This window comes from Phyllopteryx taeniolatus, chromosome 23 (genome assembly GCF_024500385.1).
Source record: "Phyllopteryx taeniolatus isolate TA_2022b chromosome 23, UOR_Ptae_1.2, whole genome shotgun sequence".
Classification (NCBI taxonomy): Eukaryota; Metazoa; Chordata; class Actinopteri; order Syngnathiformes; family Syngnathidae; genus Phyllopteryx; species Phyllopteryx taeniolatus.
Window position 1 is genome coordinate 6,561,893 of NC_084524.1, and position 21,306 is coordinate 6,583,198.

Here is a 21,306-nt window from a genome sequence, read left to right on the forward strand (position 1 = left end):
TCAAAATAATATTAATCATGATCTATTCATTGTTACCTTTTATATTGTCATATGAGTTCCCAAACAAGGGACTACATTGTACACTGCTGCTTCCGGCAGAAAAAAATATTGCACGCCTCAGATACTTCAACTACAATTAAAACACAAAATTACAATAAATTATAAAAACAAAAAAATTAAATTAAACATTTATAAATTGAATATATATATATATATTTGCACAATTTGCACACTGATTGAAGAGTATCTGTAACATTTGCACAACCAACATTGTCCCAGATTATTGCACTACTCGTCACTTTAAACCGCATACACTCCTTGAAGTCTCAGCACCCTTTGCTCAATGGTCATTGCACCGGACTATTGCAATATTAGTCATTCGAACTGCTCTAAGTGCTAGAGGACTCTGCATCTTTTTGCACAATTGTTTTTTGTCAATGTCTTTATGTCTCCAAAGTGTTCTGTAAATTGACTGTCTGTTGTACTAGAGCGGCTCCAACTACCGGAGACAAATTCCTTGTGTGTTTTGGACATACTTGGCAAATAAAGATGATTCTGATTCTGATATATATATATTTTATTTATTTATTTATTTATTTGTTTTAAACTCCATTTTAACCACAATGGCCAAGCCTCACGAAAGTTATCTTGACCCTTTCTCCCCGAGAGCAATTGCCAACGAAGTTGGCCACTTACCTGAACTCAGGGCCTTGGACTGTAGTGTATCAAGCTTTTCTGAGTACTGCATTTGTTGCAAAACCATACACAAAACATCCATAATAATTATAATTCTTAAATAATATCAAGCACATGGTCTAACTACCTCCCCAGTCGAAACTTCACAATTGTACCGAACACAGGTTGCAATTGGGGAGTAATCACAAGACGCGTTTATTTGTGCTGGGAAATTCCGCCACTAATGCGTCAGGTGGACCGGAAATACAGTAGTTGGACAATACAACGCATGCGCAGTATAATAATTCTTAACTTTTAATTTCTTTGGCAATAAGGACAGGATTTGTGTTGCGTACCAACGGTATGTTAATACTCAAAATAAAAGAATAAAAACGTGACGCGTGTGAACAAGGTTAAAAACATTGACGACAAATTTAAATCAAATGATAGTTTAGTGCAACAAGCGTTTCTTTGATGACAGAAATTAAAAGCAAAATTATGTTTGGGTGTAATTGGGGTCTGGTAACAGCAGATGGCAGCAAAACATTATGTGAACATTGGTGGCTGGGAGTTGTCGGAACTTTGCTTTTTAATTTACTCAAACAAATATTCAAATATAAGCAAGGTTAATCAGAACTTTATTTGACTCAACAACTGGTGATCAATAAAAAAAAATGTAAAAACTCTTGAACATTTTTTTTTGTTTGTTTTGTTTTTTACAAATTACATTTGATCCAAACCTTGTTTTCACACTACAATAAAAAAAAAAAATACAAAAAGGCACTGCGTCATTTATTGAACTTTGAGCCATGAACAAATAGTACATATATTTACATTATATTATGACAACACCTACCTAGAATAAAATGCTTGTGTTTTGCTACAAAAAAAAAAAAAAAAGGTTTTTACAGTAAGGAGTGTCATCCAGTGCTAAGACTTTGTTTGTGCCACATACTTACTAATAAGCATGAATTACCAGTCACCTAAGGAGGCTTGATGTGCCGGCCTTTATTATTAACCTAACAGACAGGAAGAAGATATTCAAACCTGATTATCACTTCGGCCCATTTTGGGTCTCACCCCTACGTTAGAGAAACCCTGCTCTGGAGTGTCGCAGTACACACACACTTTTGTGGGTGTACCCATTTCCACGGATCCCTAGGATCCATTAATGTGCCAGGACAGTACAAACTCACTCAGTAGTCAGCGTCGTCTTGACTCGATAACCGTGAAAAGAGGACGCCTTTTTCGGTACCCTTCTGGTTGTGCAAATTCAATATGCAATCTTGCTCTCAGGAGTAATCTGCTCGGCTGCCACATTCGTGTTCAAGACATTCAAACTGTACAACAGTCGTAATGCATAGCGATTGGTTTGTTGTTGTTGTTGTTTTGGCATCCCGTCACAGGCTTGTTGTTGCTTTTGCTCCACCTACACGAACCCGTGCTCATCGAGTCCTTTCGGGGTCACCGGGTTCCACTTTGCTACGGGCTTGCTAGAAGCGGAATAGCCTGTAAGAAAGAAGAGAAATAAGACGGAAAGGCCAACGTTTACGTTGAAGTCAAAACTGCACTTTTTTGGGGTACCTGCTTGCGGTCGGTCAGCGGGGAGTTCTGACGGCTCAGCATTGGAAACGGGAAGTCCTCTGGCGTCCACGTCGCTCTCCCCTGAAGACGTGTGCTCCTCGGCTCTCATGTACAAGGCGGGCCTCTTGTGGTATTTGGCCCGATAAGTGTCTGTCATGCAGTTATCCACGGAGAAGTAAGTGGTGGGCAGAACCACGTCGGGGGAGTCCGCGTCTTCTCGGCCGGGGGGCCTCTCTTCGCTCTCGCCGGCCGACAGGTCGTTGCGGTCGTGGTCCGAGGACCTGCCGGAGCCGCCGTCAGATGAGAGCCTGCGCTCGGCGGGTGTCTCGATCCAGCGGATCAGGGTGTTGTGCGAGAGCGCGGGCGTGGCGCTTTGGGGCCGACGGGCCGGTATTTCCGGCGGTTCCGACGGGTCGGCGTGATCGCGACCAAAGGGTTTGGGGGGAAGCGGAGGGGGTGAGTCCTCATGTTCAGAGAATGGTCCGGCGAGGTCGTCCGAGCTGATCCACTCAGAACTGCTGGTCTTCGTCAAGTAAGGCGGCACCGGGCTCGCCGGACTATCGGTGTTATCTTCTCTTTCGCTGTCGGGGCCATTGGTTTGTAAGACTCCGGGAGTGTATCGGAAGGCTCGTTTTCTATGACAAAAACAAAGCATCCTGTTGACACCTGTGCGGATTCACGTCAAAACATTTCAATTATTTACCTCTGTAAAAGCTTGTTTGAGTCACGCAGGTCCGGGGACTTTCTCCCTTCTTCACCTGGACCAAAAAAAAAAAAAAAAAAACTCCCAGATGTTAGCTCCAGTACCAAATGGCCCAAAATAAAGCCAGTGGACATCTGTCACGGCTTTATCTTCGGAACGGGGGCTACGTGATGATGTTTTCGCCGTGTTATCTAACAGGGTTCACCACGAGGCTCTGTGCTGGGAGCGGAAGTATCAGAGCGGCTTGTCTGGCAGTACGTCCTCGGGGGGCGCGGGGGGGTGGCGCTCAGACCGTCTGGTCCGGCCAAAGAGCCCGGGCCCTCCGAGGGGATCTGGCGCCAGAACCAGACGCTGCTAGCTTGGAGCTAATAAAGAACTGCGGCGGATTTACAAGTCGGAGCAAACTCGTGAAAAGAGATTTGGGAGGCTCATACATATACCTCTTAATCAATTCCTTAACCCATCAGGAGTTGGCTGACTCCCTTTTAATGAGGCCCCGAGCCCATCGTTCCATGTCCGCATTTTGGTTTGATGAATTGAAGGTCGAATTTTGTCCGATAGCAACCAAATTTAAACCATGCATACAGAACGGTCATCCCGTGTATCGGGGGATCTGATCAAACTTCATTCAACTGGTCCGAAAATGTAATTAATGTACTACAAATAATAGATGTTTGTTCGGTTAGCTCGACCAGCATCATCTAGTGACAGGCAGTAAATGAAATCCTCATTCACTTGCTGGGTAAAAGACACAATTAACCTGTGTATCAAAACTGTTGCTATTTAAACAACACAATTGTATGATGAACTAAACAGGCCCAGATTTCATACAGAGCATCAAACTATTTTTATTTTATTTTTTATTGTAGTAACGTCACTCGCCCTCTGCCAAATTCAGAGTTTGGATGAATTTGGCAATGGCCAACTGCAGGGTCCTGACCTCCTCATCTGGGGGGGGGGTGAACTCTATCGGGACTGCAGTGGCCTCACAGTTTTTGTCTAGTGGCCTAACGCAGATGGTGGTATCAACCGAGCAAAGTCGGAAAAGGTGCGCGTGATCCACAAGAGCAGCCGACCAAACGGACGGAATGAAGGCAGCGAGCCGCCATCTGCGGCGCGTCAGCACACTCGCTCGCTCTCTCAAAGCATTAGAGGGTAAATCCTTTGTGCTGGCATGCAATTACACTCTCTCCACAACGCTATTGCGTTTTTAAGCCGCTAAGTCCATGTGGCAATTCACAATTTGAGGCTGCTGATCTGTGATCCTTCTTCAAAATAAAAGAGATGCCGCGCGGACACACATCTCAGCTGGAGACTGAGAAGCAGCATAAAACATCTCTATGTGGTGGAAAAAATAATTTCAAAGTCGGCGGGGGGGCTCGTGTTCCACGTCCACCGTTTGTACGCGAAAATGTCCCGCCGGGGGGCAGCCATAATTCATGCTCGGCCTCGGCACGCGAACTCAAGGGCAGACAATTATGCAAAGAGCGAGGCGAGGGAATCCATCAGATCGGCCCGTGGGTTCAAATTCGTGACAACAATATTTGTGTCACGCACGAGGGCTGGCGGGTCGCACGGTCAAGTGCAAACGGCAGCGGTAACGGCCTCTCCAGTGTGTTTCTATGGACTCCCGATGAGGAGTTGCTGGAGCGGCCAAGGATGATTTAGCAGAGTCCAAACCACACCTTTTACACCGGATGTCCGCAACACCATCTGCGAGCCTCCGGTCGACATTTTGTCTCGCATTACCTCCCCTCGCCACTCGCCAGGGGGGCTTTTCGCAAGGATTTTGGACGGGAACCTGTGGCGGGCGCCAGACTGCGTGCTGGCCAAACTGACTTTGGCCACATAAACTGCAAGCTTGTCAATATTTGAGATTTTCCACAAATGGAATGTGGCTGGGGGAAGGGGACGAGGCCACCATATGGAATAATCCATCCATTTTCTATACCGCCTATCAGTAAGGTCACAAAGTGAACTAACTTTGGTTCGGTTGGCAGTCAATCACAGGGCACATGTCGACAAACATCCATTCACATTCACACCTATGGACAATTTAGAGCGTTTGAATAAACAGAAACCACGGCCAAACAAGTTGCGTCGCTCTCCCGGAACATCACAGCTGTCGCAGGAGCTCAAACGAGTTCAACAAGCTTCAAGTGGAGAGGTTCAAGCTTCCCAGCTCACTACTTGTATTCAATCCACCTGAAACTCAAAACAAAGAGTATGCAATGACCTTTTTCCGTCATCCTACCCTGACGAAAACATTCTCGGCAGAGGTAACGCAGTTTGTTTTTGTGCTTTAGTTTGAAACTCGCCATGACCTGGCAATAAACATGCCTGCAGTTTGTTGGCCTCCCCCTTCTGAATACCACCTTCTGACAGGCCCGGCCGCGGCATTTTCTGCCCGGCTGAGCACAGCTGGGCGGCCCTTACAAGCTCACTCATCATCACCGCCGCCACCACCACCACCCGCCTCTTATTCAACCTTAACTCAGCGTTCCTGTTAAGGGAATTACTGTTTTTACATCGGTGAGATAAAACGTGGTATTCCTCAACTTTGTTTCAATTATTATTCCAATCAGACAGTGACCTTTAGACAACAGCAGGGACAATAAATCCAATCAATTTGTCTCATTATAGCATGAGGCTATAAGGGCAAAAAAATTTGATTTTTTGGGAAATCATATTGGAAATATTCTCAACTTTTTTTTTTCTTTTTTTTTTTATACTTACCGGTGGAAAAGGTAGCGGGCAATACGTTGTCATCACTTCCTCTCGGAGGGAATTGATCCCTAAAGGCAACCAAGTGCAGAGCATTAATTGTGTGTGCCGATTTTAACGTTAAAAGGAGATATGTTATTCCGTTTTGCAAATAATAAAAACGAGAAGTAAAAGCATGGATTGTATTTTCACTTGTGGAGGCGGCACTTCACCACCTGTGTGCGGCTAACGCTGATTTGTGCGCGCACAACAAATGCAGCTCATGCGTAGCTTCTGGCTCTGACACAACAGCGGTTCAGAGGCCATAGGTGGAATGAATGTGTCGGTTTACCGGCTCAGCTGCAGCTCAGGTATGGGCCGTAGTTCTTTGGGCGGAAAGTTCTCCACAACGGGTGAGTCCAGATTTGCGGAGCTATTGCTAATTCTGTCGCTGCTCTCGTAGCCGGATTCCGTGCGCTGGAACTTCCAGTTGTCGTTGTAGACTTTCAGAGTGGCCGTGCCCTTCGACCTGTCCTTGTCAATGTAGCCGCCCCGGCCGAGCGAGTCGGGCGAGCCGCGGCTGCTGCCGCTGTCGTGCCTCTGGTCGTCCTCGTAAATGGTCATGAGGCTCTTGGGCTTGCGCTCCTCCCGCCCACCCCACATCGCCTCCCAGTCTCGCTCCCGCGTCGGCGACTTGCCGCTGGGCCGTCGCCGCGGGCTTTGCTGCCGCCGCTCCGGGCTGGCTGCATCGGCATCGCCGCTTAACACGCTGTCCACGTTGAGCGCCTCTCGCATGGGCTTCCAGGGACGACTGGATCTGCTTCGACCGTTCCCCGCACTGCCGGGACGCCCGCGAGAGCCCTGGCTGCTGTCGGTGTCGTAGCCGTTGGTGTCCGATTTCCTGCTGTCGTGAGCGCTTCTCACTACGGGCACGCTGGGTAACACGCGAACCCTCGAGCTGGTGCGAAGGGTGTTGTGAGAAGGCCTGGTGCTGAGTTGGGGCGGGCGGTCATTCCGCGTGGTACCTTTACCCTGGCTGCTGTACAGACGAGGCTCTATGTGTTGCTTGAAACCGTTTTCCGGGGGGGAGGCAGAGCGCGAGTAGACGCGGTCTTGACCCGGATCTGTGTGGGAATAAAATACATAATGTCACAGTTGAAGTAGCACTCTCGATTTCCTCCTTTTGTAGCTCGTATGCAGGTGTGCGCCATGTTCCGAGTATACAAGCGATAAGATTAAGTAATTCCGCATGCGATGTTCTGACAAAGAACACAGCAGATTGACGAGGAAGTTGAGGAAGGCCACAAACGACAGCAAACGGTTTAAATTACAGCCAACCAGAGTCCAATTCCAACCCCCCCCCCGCCACAATTCAACCTGTATAGATGTTGAAAACGTGTATTCCCAGGACACAAAGTCATCACCTCAGCTACTTTTCAAGCAATATAGCATGCAATATCCACCGGAATACTAAAATATTACAAGAGGGATATGAATGTGCTGTGTGTTTTGTTTGTCGGCGGTGAAGAGGAGAATCAGTGAGTTCTAACTCAGAGCGAGCGGGATGAAAGCAAGCTCATACGGACGTCAGCAGTTAATCCCCTTTCTGACACGTCGCTCCCTAACCGCTGCTTACGTAAGGCCCGCAGAATGGGAGAAAAGGGCCGCGCTCGTGTGTCGTAAAAGCCGGGGAATTCTCCCCGTTGCGTGTTTTGTGCGCAGCGTCACATGTGCAAGGCTGTACGTGAAGCCGACCTGTGTAGCGTGATTCCGGCCGGCGCTGACCGCTTGGATCAGAGTCTCTTCCGACTGGATGCGCCACTCCGCTGGCTCGCTGCGCAGCTTCCCTGACAATCTCTCGGAATTTACGCTTGGGATCACTGGCGCCAATTTTCACTATCAAACACAAAATGTATAATATTAAGTCATGTATTTGCGTACGAGAGTAAATGCTGGAGTGCAATTATAAGAGCTGTTTGACATTTTAACAGGTTATTAGTCATTACTTGTGCTTTTTTTTTCTGATGCATTCCCCTTTTCCTCCATTTATCATAGTTTCTTTTATATAAATTGACTTTCCTAAGTGGGCCCCCCTCTGGAGCCAGGCCTGGAGGTGGGGCTCTAAGGCGAGATCCTGGTGGCCTATGGGGCCCGGCCGGGCACAGCCCAAAAGGGTAACGTGGGTCCCCCTTCCCATAGGCTCACCGCCTTTGGGAGGGGCCATAGGGGTAGGGTGGGCTGGGCGGTGGCCAAAGGCGGGGACCTTGGCGATCCGATCCCCGCCTACAGAAACTGGCTCTAGGGATGTGGAATGTCACCTCTCTGGCAGGGAAGGAGCCCGAGCTGGTGTGTGAGTGTGACTACGTCTCTCGGCTTGCCTGGCAACGCCTTGGGATGCCCTCGGAAGAGCTGGAGGAAGTGCCTGGGGAGAGGGAAGTCTGGGCTTCCCTGCGAAAGCTACTGCCCCCCCCACCCCCCGACCCGACCTCGGATAAGCGGAAGACAATGGATGGACTTTCCTAGGTTCCAATTGTGTGAATTCACGTGGACACACATTTTATTCAAATATCCTATAAATTTACCTGCGCCCCGTCCTCCACTAGTATGGGCACTGTTGTGGCTAAAGGTGGAAGGGGTTTTCTGTTTTAATGAGGCTGGAAGACCCAGCAGAGCATTCAGATTCTCCTTGGTCAGTTCCAGCTTCTTGGGCGACGAAAGTGGAGATGTCAAACCTAAGCGAGAAAGAAGATGGAATTGATGTTTTGGCACTGATGAAAACGCGTTGGTTTAGTCACTGGCCTCGTCAGACCCGCTGCCACCCGGCTCGGAGCTGGGCTACGGCCAGCATTGAGGGTTTTGAGGAGGATCTTTAAAAGGGGATAAAACCTCCCCAAGCACACAAATCCTGGGGTGTATAATCCAGGAGCGAGATGTTGCTCTCTCGCGCCTGCACGATCTGCTTAACATGCAAAAGACTTTTTTTTTTTTTTTTTTTTTCCCCCCAAACATATCTATCATTGCATCTCTTATCATTCTGCATGTCTTGCCTTCTCCATTCTCAGGGTACTGCGTTTGGCTCAGGTTGTGCTGTGACGCGTCCTGTGCCGCGATGGCGCTGCCGTTCGGGTTGGCGTAAAAAAGCAGTAGAGGCTGGAAGTGACCTTTAATACATTTGCTGACCACATCTTTCCACCTGGAGCCAACCTACAGGTAGAACAGGAGGATGAAAGGACAGCATGTGGTCATTCGAACGAAACAAAGCACAAGAACCCCCCCCCCCCCCCCCCCTCCCCACATGACGACTAAACCTGTGAGCACCAGCAGATCTCGGAACAGAAGCCAAAGCGTAACTGAAAATAAAATGGGGGCGGGGGGGTGAACCCCACCTCGGAGTCCAATTGGCGAGCACATGGCACAATCACATTAGCGCGGCTTCGTCAAGGTGCTGCCGCACAGGCGCCACAGAGGCAAGCTGCGGGCTAACAGATGCCCGTGTGCTTCTTAATTACGCAAATGAAGACTACAGAGGAGAGACGATGGGGAGAGCAGGAAGAATGGAAGTGAAAATATAAATAAAGCAAATGCAAGGAAGTCTGAGTCGAAGAGACATGGTTGGTGCTCTCATGTTCTTGAAACTGATGAGAGTGGAATTTATTAAGTATACGGCGAAAAGCTATGATTTGAAAAAAAAGAGCATGCTCGCTTATAGCCTGGACGTGTTATGCTGTATCTGTCACAGGGCGGCTTGACTCTGTGCAGCGTGCGATGAAATCTGAAGCAAAATGCGTTGCACATTGTCAAGAATCTTGGACTCAGCTGCAGGTCACACTGACCCAAACCACTCAACCAAAAACACACCAAAGTCTATTTACAACAAAACAGATCTACAACGAGCACTGATCCAAACCCTATTGCACACCTGCTATAGAAACATGCAGTGTGGAGGAGAGCAGCCTTTAAAACCCTTAGACACACAAACAATCCATTTATTAGCAGCAGGGATTCAGGGATTCACGGAAATCCGGGTATGGACTTTGCTCGTCCGTCTGAGTCGGGGTGGGTGGGTGAAAGCAGGCAGGCGGGCGATTGGTTGGCAGTTGCACACACAGCACAAAGCTGCCTATGGACTGACACAGAGACACGCCGTACCTGGGACTTTGCAGCGAGGATGTGAGACAATCAATTCTTTTTCTAACTCGTGGTAATTTTGTCGACACCCATGCAGCAAGTCAGCATTGTGAATAGCCCTAAAACTGCGCAGGTTCACAATGGAAGATTGGGGGGGGGGGGGGGGGGGTCTAATCAGCGCAAAGAGCGATCGATGCGCTCCTTATTGCCGCTTATCCTTGCTGCTGTTTTGCTCGAGGGTTTGTAGCGATGCAGAAGAGGAAATGGAAACTACAGACACTGGAAAGTGTCTCGCTGCGCAATACAAAGGGCATAGCTCTCCGTTATTCGAAAGTGTTTTATAATACCACTTTTATCAAAGTTAGGAATTGCCTTTTCCACATTATACGTACGAGTCTGAAAGTCACAGAATGAGTTGAACTTTGGAGGTTATCTGCATCTATGGACAGTTTGGCGCTGCTCCAAATTAGGATTGTGCGGACTTGGCAGCAGCCTGAGCCTCTGCATAGTGCGTATCGAGGTGGACATAAAATAGTATTTATTGTTTCTTTTACACACATGGGGTAAAATAATATACTATTATTGAATGTAGTTATGTTTGTTTCGTGCACGATTGAGTGCTTTAGTCACCTCTTTCACGGTGGCGTCGTCGAAGAAGACCCACTTGGAGGACTTGGTGTGGTAGGCGAAGGCACAGTAGTGGCGGCTGGAGTAGCAGATCATCCCCACCAGCAGCAGCTCGCCCTTCTTGGCGTGCTCGTCGGTCACCCTGTAGAAAAGCTGCGCACACAACAAGCAGCCGCTTTCAATCGCAACTGGAAAAAGATGAAAGAGTAGAACTGGACGGCCCAAAACAAACGCTGGGCTGCCGACGGGTACTGGTCTACTTTCTATGCTGGTCCGTCCAAATATTGCGCTGCATGAAACCTGTCTAAAATTGTTGGGGACCACTGGCCTTAAACACTAATAGAGAAATTTCCAGGGGGAAAGGCACCAGCGTCACAAGAAAGAGGTTTTGTTTGTGCCTCATGTGCTTCCTGCACAGCCAGTTCTCACCCTTGCGAACAATAGATTGCAAACAATTGGGGCGGCGGTGGCGGGTCTGCCTTTAACACCCACTAATGTCACATTAAACACTTCCAAATGAATTGAGGCTTTTGTGGCGAGAGCTCGAGAACCATGTGAGAGGGGAGGGCCGTCAAATAAACACACTGAACACTTCAGTGGAGAAGTTATGTAACGTGTAAGGAGCCCACCCCCGGTTTGATTTCCAGCAGTGCTGGACTACTGGCCAGTGGCTCTTCAGCCCGTCTGGCGGGGAGGGGATTTGAACCGGTTGACACAGGCGAGCGGGAGCTTTTTGATCAGTGGAGTAGGGAGACCCCGACGGGGCAGCGACTGCTTACGCAACGGCCGGAGATGACAACAGACGCGAGCCCCTTGTGGGGAGTTGGGACTGCGGCGTGTGTAGTGTCAGCGGCGCTCACCGCAGACAGGCTGAGGTGAGGCCCCAGCGAGCGGATCACGTCCTCAGTCAGGTCCGACTGGTCCGAATCCCACACGAAGCCGATGGTGACGATCTCCGGGGAGTTCATGAGGACACGCCTGATCCGAATCCTCTGGCCGCATTTGCTCTACAGCGGGGAAGGGGACAAAACAAAATAGATTCCTCAATGCTCACACACTGTTTCCAAAACTGGCCAGTCACTACAGCATACGGCAGTTTCCTAATCTTCAGTCTAGACGTTTTACTGAATTAATGATGATCTTGTTTCAATTTCCTCACAAATTTACTTCTCAGTGCATGGGCCCGCCAGTTTAGTTTACACAAAGCTGATGCACTGGCAGGAAGCCATAACTTATTCTGTCGTATGTATGGCAACAATTGCATAGATAGATCAACAAATATACAATACCTGTTTTAAATAAATAATCTTCGGTCCAATTAAGTGAAATTACTTTCATTTCCCGCGACACACACACAATGAGCTCACACAAATTGCCAATGCACAGTGTGCAAATAACAGCTATCGAGAGCCCGCTAACAGCCACACTGCTGACCAAATTGTGCAGGACAACCGAACACTCGCTCGGCTAGGTCACAGGAGGCGGCCTTATTTGCACCGCAGCACTGCAAATAAGACGCTTACGGGACAGTTACGAAGGTCTCCGACTGTACACGCCGCTTGTAACACTTCTCCAAAGGAATCGTCCTTGCGCTGAAACGTCTGTTGGCTGAAAAGGAGGAGGGTCAAACAAGACGAGCGAGGCAGACGGCGACGAGCGGCGGGGGCGTTCATGTTGCCGCCGCTTTACCAGAGTGCAGTGGTGGAGACGTAATGCACCAGCTCTATAAACGGCAGCGGGTCAGAGGATGCCCCGCAGCTACGGCACACTGACTGCAGACAGGGAGAGAAATGAAGTGACCAAAAACTTGCATCATTGCCCTGTCAATTTTATTATGTACAGTTTTATTTTTTCTCTTGTATATCATTATGAGCTCGAACTGGTCTGGTACTGCAAGTCAGCATCAAGCAAGGCCCAGTGGTGTGTGTGTGTGTGTGTCCAGTTACACGCACACACACACACACACACATCTGTGATTTACCAGCTTCTGCTGATGCTGCATTGAAGAACCTGAACACAATCAAACCTGCCTTAGTCCACGGAGGCCGCCTGCTATCGGAACATGACGGATTGGACTGGCACAGTCTCAGACGTTGATTCATGCGTGTGCGTTGCGAGCGCGGGACGCGGCATCGAAAAAAAATGACATCCCACTGACCTGCTCGTAAAGCGACATGGCAAACTTCTGATGGGTGATGCAAGACTTTGAGGTGCACGCGTCAGTCTCTTCAGGCACGATGTGCAGGTGGATCCTCTCCAGTATATTTTCCTGGCACACACATCAACTATCAACTGACAACAACAACAAAAGCCATGGCAAGAGAGACTGTCCTTTCACTTGTTCTTTTCTCACAGCTCAAAACAGGACAGAGGAAGCTCAATTTTAGACACAAGGTTTCAAAGCAGAAAAGACTAGCGCCCGGCGACTCAGGTGTTCTCAGGCCTCGATGTGATAAAATATTAAAGACGGCATGGCATGCCTTCGGAGGTTTACAGCGTCACAGCCAGTTAATCTGACACTGGCTGTGCATAAATTCTCCAGTGGCGTGCAACTGCCGCCAAGAGTTGAAGGGTAAAGATCTGTGGTCAATTAAGGTTTTCCTGAAAAGACAACTTTGCTACATAACCTTTAGAGGGGGGAAAAAAATAAAACTACTTCATTCTCTCAAATAGTGTTCGTCATGGCATATTGCTAAGCTATGTAATGTTACATTAAACAGTGATCATTTTTGGTGAAACAAGCAAATAAGTGCCTACCTCAAATAGGCACCAGACCGGGGGAGGGGGGGTGTAAAAACTAGTTCCTGCGGTTCAAACACATGCCATTAGGCTCACGAGTTAAACCCATTTGACCAAAGCAGCAGGGGTTTGATGGGAGAGGTAAGAAGCTCTTTTGTGTGACCTCGCCAAACAGTTTGTTGGGGTACACACACAAATGCACTCTCCCATTACGCCGCTCTCCCGCCCGAGGGCTCGCCCGGGTTGCCACAGGAACTTACAAAGCACTCGGCGGCATCGTCCATGAAGCCCAGCTGGAAGCGCTGCTCGTCCTTAAAGGTCTCCGCCAAGGCGTGACGCAGGTTGTCTGATGGCAGCGCGCGCTCCCGACTGTGCTGGAACTGGGAGAATATGCCCTGAGGAGGAAGATGAATGGCGGTCGGTGATGCAGACAAAACAGGAAAACGCCGTACGCTGAAAAGCACCATACCTTTAATGCGCAAAAGATGCACGACTCTCCTAAACAGAAGTGGCCAGGTAGCTGCCTCAAGCTGCGTCGGAAGATGTCAAGATGCCACAGGACCTACAGAAATGAACACACACAAAAAAAAAGAATCATAATAATAAAATGTTTTGCATTTTCATTTTCAAGGTCCTCCAGATGAGAAACGAGGAGGAGTGTGCTCATCTCCCACCAGCTCATCTGCCGCCTCACCCCATGTGAGTCACGCAGAGTTGGAGGTTGACCTCACTGCAGGGCTGCTGACTGGAAAACCACAAGACCACGCGGCAGCCAACACCCCAAACAGTCAGACGAGGCAACCAAGTGTATTAATACATCGCTCGAGAAAGGAACTGACCAACTCAGGGGGGTGACTAAGATGTAAAACTTCTTGACAAGTCCGGGGGGGGGGGGGGGCTTTGTACAGCTTTGGTATAAAAATACCAACCCAAAATGTCTATAGAGAAGAATAGCCTTTTCAAGCATTACCAGAGTGGAGGGAGTGTCATAGTTTCAGGGAATGGCGTAATTCTGGCACAGGTGTGACAAGTTTGACACCCGAGTATCACTTTTCTGACGTCATCTAAATTCAGCGTTTCCCAAACTTGACTGAGCAGAGGTACAATTTTGACATGGGCAAAAATCTGACGGCACACCACTCCAAAACAACAACAACAACAAAAACGTCACAGAAAGTCTAAAGTATTCCGTCGTTGATCACTTTGGTGCGACCGTACACGTGCTGTTGTGGTTCACATTGCACTTTTGCTTCTTTTACTAAGTGTCAAATGATCCCAAACTTTTGAACGTTGCGTCTTTGACGCACTCATTCCTCCTGGCTCCGGCTTATTCCTCTGCAGGAAGAGTACACATGGAAAAATGATCGCCGCAAAACCCAGCAATATAGCGAATAATCTGCGATGTAAGTGCGTTAAAAAAAAATATCTGCGACCCAGTGAAGTCACAAAAAGTGAAGCGTGATATAGCGAGGGAATACTGTGAACTGAAATAGTGCTCATCTCTATTTAGTCTTAAAATTAGTAAAAACGCAAACGGTAGTATTGTGTCGTGTGAAGGGCAACAGGTGGGTGAACAACTTCTGCTCTGTAATGGAAAAGCATGTCATTGTTCAGTCTGTCACTGTACAAAGCCACTGGCATTGATGAATGCACAAAGATACTTTATTCGTAATAAATCAATACTTTTCAGTCACAGGTGTCAAACTGGTGGCCCGGGGGGCCAGATCCGGCCGCGAAACCAAATCAAAATTGCTAATTTTGTTCCCCCTTTGAAAAGAAATGTAATAGTAGAAAAACATGTTTTTACAGGCTTCTGATTTTCCAACTGGTTCATTCATCAATGTGTTGTGTATACTGTATGTAATTACAGTATATGAGGTAATCTTTCATTTATATGGGTTCACAGTCATAGAGGCCTTCTGAGGGAAGTCATAACTATGATGTGGCCTGTGACAAAAATTTGTTTGACACTCCTGTTTTAAGTGAAATGGGATGATCTCACCCCGCACACTAATATGTCGTGGCACAGTGGTTGGGAATTGCAGACGTGGCTAAATGCCAGCCAGCTGAATTTTATCGCGCAAGCGGCAAAGAACAAGTAAAAGTCGTACCTGCACGGCGCTGTTGAGAAAGCAGCTGTTCTGGCCCGGCTCGTTCAGCAGTCCTTTGGTGGGGGCCAGAGACAGCATGCTTCCGGGCTGGTAGGACTTCCCCAGATTGCCCCCCGGCTTCCTGAACAACCTGAGCAACGCCATCAGGTAACGGGGGTCGACGGCTTTGAGGGGAGACAACCGAGGCGGGCGGTCCCTTCGCCTCTTGGAGGAGTAATCTGACCCCCCAAAAAAAAGTCAAGGGCTATGTGATCCCACGAGCTGCAGATGATGCCCTGCTACACATGGGCCACTAGTCCATGTATTGTGCCCATGAGAGGGGGAACTATAATCCAAGGAGTAAGTGTGTGAGGTTTACTGGTCCACAGATGAGATGCCTTCGAACCACAGAGGCCTCATCTCGCCACATATTTGCGATGCTGCCGAGGATATTCAGTAGTTCGTCGAAGGTGCAAAAAAAATAACAAATAAAAATAAATTTTAATCCACTTGAATCCACGTTCAGCTTCTGTCTGAGACACAATAACAATGAGGTCATTCGGATTTCACAACCTGACCTGGAATGTCGTACACACATTAACATTTGTCACATTTGTTCATGAATGTAGTATGGCGACATGGAAAGAGGCCTTTTCAAAATTGGAAAAATGTTCCCCACTCCACCGGCTTAACTGAACATTTTTAAGGAAAGTCAACAAAGCTTGCACATTAACTTTTACGAACAGCCCTTAAAACAGAGGCCAAGGTCGAGTTGGAGCGCGCGGTGCATTCACGTCCGCTTATTTCCACAGGCCTTTCATTGCGCAGTGACCAACAAAACATACAAATAAAAATGGACAAACAGGAGCTAGAGCATGTAACCAATTGAATCTCATTATCGTCACTCATTTATCTCCTGGTGTATGTAACACATTTACTAAGCTGAATGAAGAATAGCCAACACGCAACGCATGCTTTTTTTTTTTTTTATGCCTATCAAATCCTACTTTATTGTTGTTCTCTTATGAGAAAACTACAAAACAATACCAGCCTGACCCCTTTTTTTTTCATTATTATTTTTAATTAGCATGAATTGAGAGTATTTTCTCTCCGTGGGGTGTTGCGTGCCAGAGCTCTAAAATACCTACATTTTCTCCAAGTTACACGTTTCCATGCACGGATGAAAACTTTTGAGAGGTTTGATAAATGAATAAGTTTGTGCTGAGTGTGCCAGTGGCTGTTATTAGATGACTCGATGCCCCGAGAAGCACATTTTGATAGATGCTTGTGCCACTCCAAAATGACAAATATTTAACTCATTCACTCCCAGCCTTCCCAGTTAACATGGATATTTGACTTCTAAAGCCGTCAATGGCAGTGAATGTGTTAAGAACATGAACAACATAAGAAAGTACTATTTAAGCCAATAGTGAATCAACATGTTTAAGCACAAAGTTTAACCTTTACCGCGAGGTTTCAGCCAAAACAAGTCAGACAACATCTGCCATTGTGGAATTTTAGGAATCCTGGACAGATGACAAAATGGCAACCATGGAACACTTAAGGGGCCATTAGAGTTTAGTACTTATATGCTGCGTTTACAGTCATCACCCTGGCGCAATTCAATTAAAACAACGAGGTTGTGGGCCTGTACTTTGCAGTTGGCCTCCATGGCAACAGGATTCCAAAGCAATCGCTTAAGCTCAGCGTTGCTCAAGAGCCGCAAGTTTTTCAGATTAGATTCAGGTCAGAGTGGAAAGCGCCGCAGTCTCCCCACTACTGGACGCGAACGGCATCACTAAAAACCAACAAGAGGTCCAAAAGGGGTTGTATGAAAAAGCGTTGCCTATCATTTTGATGCTCCAAATAAAAGTTTACAAGAAGCCAAAAGGACCCGTCCGTTTATCCAGTTTGAAATGACTGACAGCTCGTCAGCCAGAAAGGATCATTTTCTCTCCTTTCAAATAACATTTTCCCCACTGGCGTACTGACTCATGGAACGCTGACAGATCGAGAGCAGTCTACTTAACACGCAATAAAAAAGGAAACCATTGATCCCGGTGTGGAAATTGGGTCACTGCATCAGCTAGATCAGAACACACACACACAAATGAATAAAAGGAAATTGAACAATCAAGCAAACATTACAAGTATAATGCAGGGTCGAGAGTATGGGCCAACTTTTTAAGGATATTTTGGAGATACTTGGGTTTTTCTCCACAGCTGATAAAGGGAATTAAAGCCATCTTAACACGCTGCACACAACCAAAAAGGAATATGAAGCAAGGAATACTCCATGCTGCCCAGTTTTATAAGCAAATATGATTTGTTCTGTTTCCATTAAGGCAGTAGAGAAAATCCGGAAGTCTGTAAATAAAAAGGTTCGGCCAGGCTTGTCAAGCCAAAAAAATGATAAAAATAAGTCCAGAGCTTCTTTCTCCCCGGTCATTTCAGAAAATGCACAAGCTAGCACCTCGGAGCAATCACGCAGAGAGGCGCATCAGCAAGTGCGGACGGGGCCGAGGGAGTCCAATGCTTGGCGCCAAGTCATGGGCATTTGATCGACTGATGGACGAGCCCATTAGGAACGTCTGCTTTTGCACAGCAGGCAGGAATTCCCGATGACTGTATCGGAATCGGACCCAATGGGCATTGTTGTCTTTAACGCGGATTCTAAGAATGACCGACAATTCCCGACAGACTGAGAATGTGGTTTTCAAGCCTTTTGGACAACAATGCCACATGCGGGCCCGTGGAACAGAACGGATCACCCGCGGGGCACTGACTCACCCGTTATTCCTCACTGTTGTCCGGCAGAGGAAACAAGGACCAAACAAAAACAAAAGCACAAGTTCCAGGATCCAACACTTCCCTCTCCAACAATGTGCAAGTGGGAGCAGAACTTTGCTTTCCTTTTTGCTTAATGAGAAACATAATTCATTATGGTCAAACATAAATTAAACAGGAAACAAGTCCAACCAACTTAAGAGAATGAATCTCTCTTAAATGTAAATGCTGAATAATTAAAAAGGCAAAATACCGATTTGGGAATACTCATTTAAGCTAATTATTCAAGTTAACCTGTAAACAAACCAATACTTGTCAGTCAATAATAAAAAAATAAATAAAAATAAAAATTGCATAAAGCAGAGAATGCAGCTGCATGGAGCATAACCTAGATACAATGGAACTTCTCAAGTGTGGTCTTCCAGTTTGGAATTTGACAAATATTTTCTGGGTCACCAAACGACAACGTCATTTTATTTATTTACTTACTTTTTGCCGCAAGAAGAAAAAGATGAAGAAAGTGGATTTCATGCTATGATGTTTTGGCAATTGCCAGGGCATCATCCGCACTTTACGGCTTGCTTTTCTCACTGCTGTGCACTTTAGTCAACCAGGTGCCCCGTAAATAGCTGGGTTGCATTGGTTAAAACATGAAGAATGACTTGTAATGACATTTACCCCAGTAGCTCCCTATTTCATGCCGTTTCAGCGTCATGCCGCAGACTTTTGACACACTTACAGTGTCCTGGCTGGGCAAACCAGGACACAAAACAGGTTCTTCGGCATGCCTCCAACTCGACCACAGTTGCGTAATTAACGATGAGCGGTACAACAATGGGAGGGGGAAAAAAACATTCAGTGGTTTTGGTGAATAAGCCAACTAAGATTTAAAGCTATTTTGATTTGCCCTAAGGGTCAGGGGTGAGCTTGGAGACATATAGACCAAAAAAAATAAACAAATAAAAAATCATTCAGACTCATACTTAAAAGTATTCAATGAACCTAACATGCATCTTTTGGACGGTGGAAGAACACATGAACTCCACACAGGATGACCAGATCCGAGATTCGAACCCAGAACCGCCGGACTGTGAGGCGGATGTGCGCACTACGAAAGTACCGTTACGCTATCGACAGCTAGTTTAGCCTAAATGACACCTAGCTGCGTCCATTTTATCCACATTTCAAGCATTCTAGTTATTTTTATTTTATTTTTTTTAAAGCAAGTGTAAAAAGATTTTTTTTATCAATTTTGGCATTGACTAGTTATTTTAATACTTGACGAATAAAACACATTGCTTACTGTCAACACACGATGTGGGAGGGAAATTTGTAAACAAAAGAAGAATATTTTGCTGTTACTTCAACAACAACAAAAAGATTATTTAATATTGTATTCATATATATTGCTAGAAGCTCATTTGTCACCGAATTGATAAAGTCGCTGTGAAGCTTCGTTCAGCACTTTAGCCCAAAGGGACACACCTGGGTGTTTTGTTGGAACGCCATTGTATTCATATCTAATTGTCCTTATTAACCAGTAACGAGGATGATTGCTTTAAAGCACCCTTGAAAAGTACATTTCGGGTGTTTATTTTGTAATTTTTTGATGGCCCCGACTACCCATTTTAATACTTGTGGAATGGATACTTTGCTAGCTAGCTGTCGACACATACGACAGGGGAGCTTTTTTTATGTACAGGCAAGCAACAAACTTTTTATGGCAAGACGAAGGTTTATGTTGCTTTTTCTTTTAATTTACAAATGTATAGTGTACTTTTTTTAAAGCTCCTTTGTTTAATAAACGTTATATACCTGGTCGAGCTGACTTCCTGGTTCTTCCGCTTACCTGTGTTGCGTTCAGGTACATTTCCCCGCCGCAGAAGTGAGATTTAAAACATTTAAAATAAAAAGACGAGATAAAATCGAATCACTCACCTAGTAGATAGCGCAAAAATAGCGCCACGTGTGCTGGGACGTCTTAACAAAACAAAAAAAATAAAGAGTTGCGAAATTGAAAAGTGGGAGGAGGAACCGGGAAGAAGGGATACGACGTGAGGGGGGGGAAAAAACGCCGCAAACTTCCGTCCCTTGTTTTCACCTCCAAAATTCTTCTTGTGACAAATAATCCCGTTCGGGGAGTCCAATTTGAAGCGAATTTGTTCTAAAAGGCTCGGGTAGGTAAATGGAGGGGGCGGTAGTCCCCCGGACGAGGAGGCACAGCACAAGCGAACGCGTCCACTTTTGTTTCTTTGGGCACCTGAACTAGTCGGAACAGAGATGTTTTTTTTTTCCCCCGAGAAGAGGCGTTCAAGTCGCCGCCCCCTTCCCTCAACTCTGTTTACTGCAGCGCATACTACTACACGCATGTACGCGTATACACGTGTGCACACGCGTACACGCAACTGCATATTGCGCCACCGGAGGCGCACACATTTTCTATTTCCGCACCAGTAGCGTGTCAGCGAATAATATTGACTGGCCATGGCACAGTTACATATTTTGTTGTATTTATATATATATTTATTTTTTTTTTTTTATTTTTTTAACAGGGAGCACAGGACAGCGGAGGCAAAAGTGACGTCAGGCTCTCGTGAGCCAAACGCCATCTGCGAGATCCTGTTACATAAAAGCAAACAAATCAAAAGGACGCACAATTAAAGACCAACACACTTTGAACTGTACTGTACTGTGTGTGGTCTTGTTGATCCTATTTGTATTTTTTTTTTATCGATTTATTTATTAGCTGCAGCGCTGTGCTGCCCAACACAGCATGCATTCAATAGTGTTTCACTTTAATAGATTTTCTTTTACATTTTATTTATGTGCAGAATATATTTTTATGTATTATTATGTATTTATGTATTAGTCATGTTAGTTATTATTTTTATTTGAATATACTATAATGACTTTACTATCATGTAATTGTTTATTTTCTCTTGTGTTTTATATATTTCAGGCATTTTTTTCTATATTTCTATACAATGCTTATACAATCACACAAATCTCAGCAGAGTAATCTTATTATTATTTAAAATATTTATTCATTGTGTTTTGTGCATCCCAATACAGCACATATTCATATTTTTAGCACAACACACAACACTAAACACACATTTCTTTCACTTTATAAATAATTTGTGTTTTTTTTACATTATTCTTTTACTTTAACAATTTTTTATAATATATTTTTCATGCATAATAATTGCTTTGTGTTCACAACCCAACACACAATTATTTTTTTTGTCTTTCTATTACGGAGAACAAATA

The 21,306-nt window shown here is 46.1% G+C and overlaps 1 protein-coding gene across 8 annotated transcripts; it reads right to left on the reverse strand.

Annotated features, from left to right (window-relative positions):
- Positions 1–1,296: 1,296 nt before the first annotated feature.
- On the reverse strand, positions 1,297–20,318 carry LOC133472480 (inactive ubiquitin carboxyl-terminal hydrolase 53). 8 transcript variants are annotated; one of them, XM_061763327.1, is made up of 17 exons: positions 19,975–20,317; positions 15,271–15,778; positions 13,629–13,721; positions 13,420–13,554; positions 12,579–12,689; positions 12,110–12,192; positions 11,944–12,028; positions 11,281–11,427; positions 10,424–10,573; positions 8,713–8,869; positions 8,248–8,397; positions 7,421–7,561; positions 6,018–6,789; positions 5,699–5,757; positions 2,963–3,017; positions 2,260–2,894; positions 1,297–2,184 (listed from the first exon to the last, which is right to left on the reverse strand). In XM_061763327.1, exons 2-17 carry the CDS (start codon positions 15,412–15,414, stop codon positions 2,105–2,107), a joined length of 2,997 nt encoding a protein of 998 aa, XP_061619311.1. In that variant the 5' UTR covers positions 15,415–15,778; positions 19,975–20,317; the 3' UTR covers positions 1,297–2,104. The 8 variants fall into 8 exon arrangements, with proteins under 8 accessions (XP_061619311.1, XP_061619310.1, XP_061619312.1 ...); XM_061763326.1 differs by having other exon boundaries at positions 15,271–15,782; XM_061763328.1 differs by lacking the exon at positions 19,975–20,317 and adding an exon at positions 19,852–19,972 and having other exon boundaries at positions 15,271–15,782.
- Between the last annotated feature and the right edge of the window lie 988 nt (positions 20,319–21,306).